The sequence below is a fragment of the Lipotes vexillifer genome, unplaced genomic scaffold (genome assembly GCF_000442215.2).
Source record: "Lipotes vexillifer unplaced genomic scaffold, Lipotes_vexillifer_v1.1 scaffold395, whole genome shotgun sequence".
Classification (NCBI taxonomy): domain Eukaryota; kingdom Metazoa; phylum Chordata; class Mammalia; order Artiodactyla; family Lipotidae; genus Lipotes; species Lipotes vexillifer.
Genome location: NW_006797390.1, coordinates 3782987 through 3793289, shown reverse-complemented (window position 1 = coordinate 3793289; position 10303 = coordinate 3782987). Strand labels below are relative to the sequence as shown.

Genomic DNA, 10303 nt, shown 5'->3' with positions numbered 1-10303 from the left:
GCTGAAGCCTTGCTCTCCAAGCCTCTTGTGTCAGGTAGAGGCCAGCAGGAGGTTTGTCAGAGCCTCAGGAAGTTAGCCCAAGTTTGGAGAGTAATTTAACTAGCGGGAGTGGGTCCATCCAGCTGGAGACGGGTGCAGACTGGACCTGTGTGTTCTGAGTAGAATCTGGGGCTCCCGTGGATGTTCTGTGTCCTAGGGCGGGGGCAGTGGGCACCTTCCAGGAGGGCTGAGGGTAAGGTGGGAATGGGGGCTTGATGGGTGGGTCCCAGAGGAGAGACAGGTGGGAGGAGGCTGTTTGGGCCCCTTGTTCCCTTGACGGGGGCAGTAAGGATGCAGAGAGGGAACGAGATAAGGAAGCATCTACACGTCCCCGCTAACAGCTCCTTGTCCTGTCCTCTGCCCTGTGCCCTCAGGAGTTTACATTCTGATTGGAGCCGGCGCCCTCATGATGCTGGTGGGTTTCCTGGGCTGCTGTGGGGCTGTGCAGGAGTCCCAGTGCATGCTGGGATTGGTGAGTGTCCCGTCTGTGCCCACAGCCCCTGGTGTCCCAGGGTGCCCACCCGAGATCCCATAGACCAGGGGGCGGGACGGGGCAGAGCGGGTGCCCAGGGTGCCCATCTCATTGCCCGCATCCCCGGCCCCGTGATGACACGCTGCCCCTCTTCCTTTCTGGAACCTCTGTCTTATCACTCCCCTTAGGCAACTAAATGCCAGGACTTTGTTTTTCCCTTTGTCGAGGACCACGTTTGCTTTTTTTCCCTGAATCCACAGGTACCTTTGCCTCCCCTTCTTGTTTCAAAATTTGTTACAATTTTCCTCAAACTCCGGATTGTATTCACCTCCTTCTTTCCTCAAATCTCTGTGGTTTTTGTGAGCAGGTGAGGGTATTTTATCACTGACTCTTCGTTGACACCTTAGAAATATCAGTTCTGGGGTCTGTGCCACTCTCTCCTCCTGCGGCTTTCCTCTCCTGGCCTTGGCTGAGCGCTGGCAGTTCTGTGGACCCCCTCCCATCCCTCCCAGGCATCCCTTCCCGCCCCCAGATGCCGGGTCCCCAGATGCTTGTTCCGGCCTCACCCCAGCCCTTTCCTTTCCAGTTCTTTGGCTTCCTTTTGGTGATATTTGCCATTGAAATAGCTGCGGCCATCTGGGGATACTCCCACAAGGATGAGGTAGGTTTTTCCCGTAAGGTCTCTTGGGAGTTAGGGGATGGGGTGATGGCGGTGGAAGGGTGTCCCAGCTGTTCCCTTGCTTCGGCCTTTGGCCTTCAGCCATCAGACGTGCCTCTGAGGGGAGCTCCCCAGGGAAGGGAATGCGAATGTTCACACTACCCTGTGCGGGTGAGTGCCAGCCACTGCTTCCTGTGCCCTGGACGGCGCTGGCACAGAGTGGGTGTTCGGGCAGTATTGTTGGGTCAGTGTGTCTGCCCCTCACACCTCAGCAGCCCTCCCCTCAACTTCTCTGGAACGCGACTTAGGGAGATATGGCTTTATCTGGCCCGGACCCACCACACACACCCCCGGTCCCTCCCCCCGTCTCTAAATCGGTGCCACCACCAGCCAAGAGCTGTACCCCGCTCGCTGGGGGGTCCAGAGATGCATGGGTGGTGGTCCCCACTTCAAGGAGCTTTGACACCTAGTGTGGGAGAAAGACATGCATTTGACTAGTGTCACAGAAGTCATTTATAATCAGAAGCCCCGTGGGATTTGAAAGCCGGTGTGGGGAAGAGGACTCTCTTCTGGCTTCACGGAGACAGAGGGGTGTTGACCTAAACCCGGAAGGAGAGAGAGGATTTCAGGAGGAAAGCTGGTGGAGGCTGGACCTTCCCAGCAAAGAAAGGGTCTGAGCACAGCTGAGGGTGGGCTCAGTGGGGGGCCAGGGTAGGCTGCATCAGAACAGTGTTTCAGGAAGGGCTGTCTTGTCATGTTTAGCAGGAGGGGCCAAAGAAGAGAGACCCAGGCATTTTTTTTTTTCTTTTTTTTTTGCGGTACGCGGGCCTCTCACTGTTGTGGCCTCTCCCATTGCGGAGCACAGGCTCCAGACGCGCAGGCTCAGTGGCCATGGCTCACGGGCCCAGCCGCTCCGCGGCATGTGGGATCTTCCCCGACCAGGGCACGAACCCACGTCCCCTGCATCGGCAGGCGGACTCCCAACCACTGCGCCACCAGGGAAGCCCTGCAGGCGTTCTTAAACCCGGATGCACCCAGGTGCAGAAGCATAATGCTACTTACTTCGTATTATAAAATAATAGCCATTAGCCCTTCCCCCCCCGTTTGCACCAGACAGTGTGCTACAGGCTTAACACAATATATCACCTTTAAATCCTCGCCATAACCTCTGAGGTGGGGACTATTATAATCTCCATTCTACATACGCAGAAACTCATGTACAGAGAGGTTTGGTAATTTGCCAAAAGTCACCCAGTCTCTGAGTGAAGAAAAAAAGATGGAAGCCTGAAAAACTAGCCGAATCAGGAGTAGGATTTTTGTTTTTAGTTCCTTAGGTTGAGGCAATTTAATTTTGTTTCTAGGTAGAAGGGAAGGAGCCAAGTGGGGCTGAAGGGACCAACCAAAGGTGCAAAAAGAAGGGGAAATGGCTGGAGCGGTTCCTAGAGGATGTGGGAGGAGACGAGGGGGGACCCCGGAGGCCCCGAGGCGGGGAGGTCCTAGTCCAGTGGCTTGTCCGCTCCGGGAATTTGTGGCTGCACGTGAACAAGACAGAACAGGTGACGTTCGTTCATAAAGAAGCCATCTCTCCTCCTCTCTTGTCTGTGCATCCCAGGTGATCAAGGAAGTCCAGGAATTTTACAGGGACACCTACAACAAGCTGAAAAACAAGGACGAGCCCCAGCGGGAGACGCTGAAAGCCATCCACTACGCGGTACACCGGCTTCGCTAAGACGCTGCCCTTCTCCTTGCCTTTCTTCGGAGTGTGTGGGTGCATCTCTATTTCAGTCCTCTTTATTTATCTCTCCCACCCCCATCCCTGTCCTTCCCTCTGCAGCTGGACTGCTGTGGTTTGGCTGGGGGAGTAGAACAATTTATCTCAGACATCTGCCCCAAAAAGGACATACTCGACAACCTCACGACGAAGGTAAGCTTATGCGCAAGACCCTTGTGCCCGGCCCAGCTGCTCTGGGCAAATCCTGCCAAAGTGGACTTGCATTCAGCTCCCTTGATCTGGGAGGACAGCATCCCAGTGCTTCCTAAACACCTCTTCCCCATGGGAAGGACCCAAGGTGGCCATCTCCTTTCTCCCCTGCCCTGGGCCTCTGTTTCCTCAAGGGCAGCAAAACAAAGGCCAGGGAAATACCAAAGTGTTCTAGCTCCCTGCAACGATTGGGCCCTCCAGCCGTCATGCATGGGTGATGCTCCCAGGCCTGGACTCCTGCTTTACAGACTTGTGAGCAGCTCATGATTGTGAGCTAGAGCAAATGTCCAAACTTCAGGATAATAGGAGATATAACCCTATGGCCAGATAAGACATGGACCCCAAAGCAAGGGCTCATCACTCTTCCCTCCCTGATTTCTTGCCCAAATTTTGGGGACCCACCTCCCATCTCTCTGCTGGTTCTCCTTTCCATCCACCAGCCAGTCCCCAGCCCTTGCTCTGGGACCACCAGTGCTCCGGGTATGAGATGGGTGCCGTGGGGGGTAGGGGGAGCCTGGAGCAGGACCGTGTGTGACCTGGGTCTTGGTTTGCCCCCGCAAGTCCTGCCCTGAGGCCATCGAAGAGGTCTTCCAAAACAAATTCCACATCATAGGCGCTGTGGGCATCGGGATTGCCGTGGTGATGGTGAGTGCCGGGGGGCATCGGGAGGGAATCTTAGTAATTAAGATTGATTAAGCCCTTGCTCTGGCCAGGCACTGTTTTAGCTAATCAACTAATCTATCAACTAATTTAAGCGTCGCCATATCCACGAAGTGGGAACTATTCGTATTCCCATTTTACAGACTCGGGCCCGGAGAGACAGAGGTTGAGTATGTTGATCAAGGTCTCTGAGGTCAGGAGTGAAGCATCTGGGATTTGAACTCACTGTGTCTCCAGAATCCATTCCCATAACCATTAAGGTGCAGGGATAAATGTAAGGTGATTCCACTGTGTCTGGTCCACGGACCACACTTGGAACAGCAAGGATGTAGATCACCCAGACCTGTTAGTGATCCCGGGATAATCTTAAGAACATCTTTTCACCGTGCACCTGCTTTTCTTTGCCCCACGAAAGTAGTTCAGTAAAAGCAACATGGATGTGAACTGTCTCACCTCCCACTGTGGTCAGAAAGACACCACAAGGTGGAAAACCAGGAGGAGACTGAAAGCTTCCAACAATCTACTCTCATGTCAGGAGCCACCAGGGGCCAACCAGCTTCCCTGGGGTCACCCGTCTTCCCCCACAAGGGAGTGATGAGACTCTGTAGGGGACACAGCCTTCCTCTGCCCCTTGCAAAGACTCCCCCAGAGAGAGAATCGCTTCCTGTCTTAGTGGTAATTGACACCTCTCCTCTGCATCTAGGAAAGGCTTGAAGCAGCTTTCAGTAAAAGGCATGACAATACCTTTAAAACTAGAATAGAAAACACAGACATACACAAAGAGGGAAGTGAAAGTACTGGCCTGTAGACACTATGGGAATAGCTGGCGTTGGAGCATTCAATTTAACAGTGCTCACCTTGAGAGTTCCCAGGGAGCTGGCTTGTGCGGCCTGCAGTGGCTGATGGCTGCAGACTCAGAATGCCCCTGGTCAGCAGTCCCTCCACTGTCTTACTTACATTTCTCCTGCTTCACACCCTTTACCTCCTTTGGCCTCGTGGGCACCTTCTCCTTGTCATTTGTAGCGGCCAGCATGTCTCCTGTCTTCCCCTCTCCCTCCGCCTTCCCACAGCAAAGCCACATAATTCCTCACACCCCTTCCTGTCTTCCAGATATTTGGCATGATTTTCAGCATGATCCTGTGCTGTGCCATCCGCAGGAACCGAGAGATGGTCTAGAGTCAGCGCTGCAGCCGTGAGCAGGAAAGTTCACCCCTGAAGACTGTTGGTTATTTTCTCGGGGTTCTGTGTTTTTTTGTGGAGTTTTTTTGTTGTTGTTTTTCTTTGCCACTAACTTTAGTATTCATTCTGCATTTCTAAACAAAAAAGTTATTCTTCGTTTGTGTTTTTAATGCTTTATTCAATATTGACATTTGTAGTTAAGGGATTTGGGTTTGCTCTGGTTTATATTTTTTTGGTCATTTGTTTTTGCTTATTATGTTAAGCAGAAATCCTGCAATGAAAGGTACTATATTTGCTAGGCTCTAGGCAAAACATATTGTATATAAAGAGATTTTTGTGTGTGTCTTTAAATAGATAAAAAATGTCTATCAAGTTTAATCAGGTTGTAACTTATGTTAAAGACAATTTGATACATAATAAAAGATGATGACAACATCCCAAACTGGTTCTGGGGTTTTGCTTCCCTAAATTTTTTTTTAGAGCTGCTTATTCTTTCAAATGTTTTTCACCTGCTCTTTGCTCTGTGCGTACATGAGAAGTAGGTGGGAAGGTTGGTCTCCCTACTTTACTAGTGAAGAAATCAGGGCACGGAGGGATGAAGGGATTTTGATCCAAGATCTCACGTTGTTCACACATCAACACTGGAGCCTAGCCCAGGACTCTTTCTTGCAGCAATGTGATGTGTCTTGAGGATACAGTAGTAAACATGAGCTCCCCGATGGCCCAGACTTTGTTTTATTCCCTGCTATACCCTCAGCATCTAGCACCTATTGCCTAGTGCATGGTAGGTACTCAAGATTTGTTGCTTGAGTAAATGAGGGTATACTCATCAGGGTTTAAACAGAAGCAGAATATTAAATAACTTTTTTTACAGGGATTTGACCTTACACAATCGCTGGAGCTGGTTAAGCAGTCTCTATAAGACTGTGATCTTTGCTTCCGACGTTGGAACTTGACGCCCACAGGCAGAGAGTCAGGGAGGAAAGATGGATGTAATGTGGGCGAGATCGAGAATGTGGAGCCCACGAGGACAGACAAATCCGCATCTGTTCTTGTTCTTGATGATGGTGGTGTGGGTCCTGCAGAGGCCAGGACCCGATGTGGTGGACCCGAACACACACCGGCTGGGATGTGGAGAACCTGAGTAAGCCAGCAAAGCGGCAGCAATCCGTGTGAGCTGCGGAATGCCTGCTGCTCCATTTCCACCTCCGGTTGTGCTCCACTCTAACCAGAAAGGAGGAGGAAGAGGCATGCTGGGGGATGTCAGTCACCCTCACCAAGCCACCATGCAGGAGACAGTCTTTCCTCAGAAAGCCTACAATCTAGTGAGCAGTTGAGAGCATCAAGCCAGCAATTACGACAGTGAGATGAACACCACAAGAGGGAAAGTACAGAAGCGTAGGAAACCTGTTTTTATTTTCCACTCCTTGATTCAGTCTGGGCTCTTTCTCAACATTAGAAAAAGAGAGAGAGAACCAAAATGGCCCCCCGAACGCCATTACATTAAAAAATCAGAACACCAATGTTCACAGCAGCGTTATTCACGAGAGGCAAAAGGTGAAAACAACCCAAAAATGTCCATCAGCAGATGAAGGGATAAACAAAATGTGGTAGATCCATACAACAGAATACAGTAAGTCCCCTACATACGAATCTTCAAGTTGCAAACTTTCAAAGATGCGAATGTGCCTTCACATGTCCAATCACCTAAGTTAGTTCTCGTGTCTGGCGTACGTTGTCACGTGCGTGCATGCTCTACAAGTGGTTGTGCTTTTGTGTACTTTGTACGGTACTGTATAGGGTATAGTAGTACAGTATGTTTATTTCAAGCCCAGGATGTCCGGAAGCAAGTGTAAAAGCAGCGGTATGTAGCCGATTGTGTAAGTTGGGTACCTCGGCTAACTTTGTTGGACATACGAACAAATTGGACGTACAAGCGTCGTCTCGGAATGGAACTCGTTTGTATGTAGGGGACTTACTGTATTATTTCGCCTCAAAAAGAAATGAAATTCCAACACATGCTACAATACGGATGAGCCTTGAAGACATTATGCCAAGCAAAAGAAGCCAGACACAAAAGAATACTGGACGATCCCAATTATATGAGGTACCTAGAATAGGTAAATTCATAGAGACAGTAAGTAGATTGGAGGTAACCAGGGGCTGGGGAGAGGAGAATGGGGAGTTATTGTATAATGAGGGCAGAGTTTCCATTTGGGGTAAAGAAAAAGGCGTGGAAGTAGATAGTGATGATGGCTGCACAACACTGAAATGTACGCAGTGCCAGCGAACTGTACACCTAAAGGTGGTTAAAATGGTAAGTTGTATGCTAGGTTTATTTTACCACAATTAACAAAACACATCCAAGCTGGGTTAGCATCCTTGGGTCTCTCTGCTGTTCTGTGGCCTCTGTCCCTTACTAATTTGAGCACTTGAAGGCTAACTACTAGTAATTTCAGTTGTGGAAATAACAGGCCAGTCGTTTGTTTTATCTCACAGTGAATGAGACTGTCTTAATTCACGGCATCACAATCCCTGAATAATGGTAGTATTCACCCTGGGGACTTCCCTGGCGGTCCAGCGGTTTGGACTCCGCTTCCACTGCAGGGGCCATGGGCTCAATACCTGGTCAGGGAACCAAGATCCTGCATGCCAAAAAAAAGGTAATATCCACCCTGCTCGTGACTGCCAGCTCCCTCTAGGAAAAGCAGGTCCCATATACACACTTCCCAGTCCTGGCTTCTTTGCTGGAGAGAGTGGAGTCAGCAAAACAGATTGCTGCTACGTAAACTGAGGAGTAACTCAGAGTTATACCCTGTCTTTCCGTTTGTCATAAATAATGGACCACCTGGGTCGCTTCAGCGAAAGCGAACAGTTTATTAAGAACACAGGTAGTATCTCATGGAACCCAAACGTGGAAACACAGTTAAGCTGTTAAAGATCCTGGAACCACGGCCTGGGCACTCCTGCAGCTCTCCGCTTCTGGGCGCTGTGTTTTGCTCTCCAAAGACACCAATTGTCTCTGCTACTCAGTCTATGAGGGGTGGAAAGAGAGCAGGTGCTCAGCTCCCAGGCTTACACAGAGACAACCTCCACCAGCCCCACTTGAAGTTTTGTTTTTGTTTTTTTTTTTAAAGGGGCTTCAAATGCTTGGCTATTTATTTACTTATTTATATTTATTTCGGCTGTGTTGGGTCTTCGTTTCTGTGCGAGGGCTTTCTCTAGTTGTGGCAAGCGGGGGCCACTCTTCATCGCGGTGCGCGGGCCTCTCACTATCATGGCCTCTCTTGTGGAGCACAGGCTCCAGACGCGCAGGCTCAGTAGTTGTGGCTCACGGGCCTAGCTGCTCCGCGGCATGTGGGATCTTCCCGGACCAGGGCTCGAACCCGTGTCCCCTGCATTAGCAGGCAGATTCTCAACCACTGCACCACCAGGGAAGTCCCCCCACTTGAAGTTTTTAGGAGAGAAAGTCTGACCCAGTTGCAGTGGAATATCAACCCCTGACCAGTCGGCTGTCAGGTGGGGGGATCAGCACGTCATAAGGACTCGGCCACCCTCTGACCTGCAGGCCGGGCCCAGGACCGGGAGAGGAGAGCTGGCAGACACCCGGGAAGGGGCCAGCTGGTCTGCCCTCGCTGCTCTCAGTCCAGCCGGAACGAGCCTGCTCTGCTGGCCACCAGGACCAGGGGAAGCTCTGCAGCAGAGGGTAAACCAAGATGGCCCAGAGCTCTCAGGAAGTTTTAGGTTACAAACAGGCAATTGACAGCCGATAGCAACAATAGCTATGGGTCCAGAAAGAATCCCCTTGAGCAAAAGAGGATATAGCCGGTATGTTGGCCTCTTGGTTCAACTGTGAAATGCAGCCCAAGGGCAACAAATATGAATAGAGACAGCTGGATAGTAAAAGGTTCTTACTTCACCTGGTGCCCTTCAGGACAGAAAGCGCTTTAAAATCCCCACACTCCTGGCACTCTCTTCACAAGGGCCCACCTCTCCACATCCCTCATCCTCCAGAGTAGAGTCAAGTGGTGCAAGGTTGGAGCCAAGACCCCCTCTGAATCCCAGCACTCGTTCCAGACCTCTGTTGTTTCCCTCCCCCAGGAAGGAGGTTTTAACTAGTGCATTAGGGCACTCCAGGGGTACGGTGAACTTTTATTTCACTGACAGGCTAGGGCATCTTATGAGCTTCTTGGGCACAAGATGGAAAAGTATGAGTGGACTTAAACAGCGCAAGTAGGCAGATCCATAGCTGGGTGAATCCAGCCCCCGTACAAGGGCAGAGGGCTCCACTGGGGAGCTACAGGGCCCTGCTTTGCCCTACCTTGGTCAATGTTTTTAATGATAACTTGGAATATTATTAAACACTGTAGGTTTCACAAAGCTCTAAGAAATATCCAGTAACTTGGGTAACAAATTATAGTTCAAAGAGATCTCAGGGTCTAGAATAATGGATTATAACACCCAAAGGATATATCTTAACAGGAATTAATAATCAGTAAATGAGGTCAAGCAATCAGTATAATATGTTTAGCAGAGTTCCTGATCCTTACACTTCAAGGAGCTGAGTAAGTTAAGCACATGTTTGGCTGGTTGGATAATACTGTTTATCCCCCATATGTTAAGTCCAGAGGCAACCACAGGTGTTGATTTAGTAGCAAGGCGCTGTCAAAAATGGCATCGCTGTGATTCTCTTGGCTTGTACCCCATGGTCACAAGGTAGCTGCCACAACTCCAAACATCTCTACATTCACAGCAGGAAGTGAGGAGAAGAGCAAATGCTTCGTACAAATACCTTTTCTATCTAAAATGCAAAAGCTGGGCTTCCCTGGTGGCGCAGTGGTTGAGAGTCCGCCCGCCAATGCAGGGGACGCGGGTTCGTGCCCTGGTCCGGGAAGATCCCACGTGCCGCGGAGCGGCTGGGCCCGTGAGCCGTGGCCGCTGAGCCTGCGTGTCCGGAGCCTGCGCTCCGCAACGGGAGAGGCCGCAACAGCGAGAGGCCCGCGTACCGCAAAATAAATAAATAAATAAATGAATAAATAAAATGCAAAAGCTTCTTCCAACAGACTGGAAGCCAACTTCCATTTGTGAATCATTAGCCAAAATCTGACACATGGGTACTCAGAGCTATAAAGGAAGCTGAGAACATGAGTATCTAGTTCTTCCAATCTATAGTGAAAGTGGAAAAGGGGCAAATGAGATGTGAGTGTCTCGCTGGTGTTTTGTTTTGGGTTTTTTTTGACCGCACCACACGGCTTGTGGGATCTTAGTTCCCCAACCAGGGATTGAACCTGGGCCCTGGTAGTGAAAGTGCTGA

The 10303-nt window shown here is 50.3% G+C and overlaps 1 protein-coding gene across 1 annotated transcript in view; it reads left to right on the top strand.

Annotated features, from left to right (window-relative positions):
* Positions 1-5427, top strand: part of CD9 (CD9 molecule) — a 36420-nt gene extending 30993 nt beyond the window's left edge. The window contains exons 3-8 of the mRNA XM_007469435.1: positions 414-511; positions 1098-1172; positions 2782-2880; positions 3004-3093; positions 3712-3795; positions 4921-5427. Coding sequence (XP_007469497.1) covers positions 414-511; positions 1098-1172; positions 2782-2880; positions 3004-3093; positions 3712-3795; positions 4921-4986 — 512 coding nt within the window. The 3' untranslated portion in view covers positions 4987-5427. The remainder of the gene's footprint in view (positions 1-413; positions 512-1097; positions 1173-2781; positions 2881-3003; positions 3094-3711; positions 3796-4920) is intronic.
* The last annotated feature ends 4876 nt before the right edge of the window (positions 5428-10303 follow it).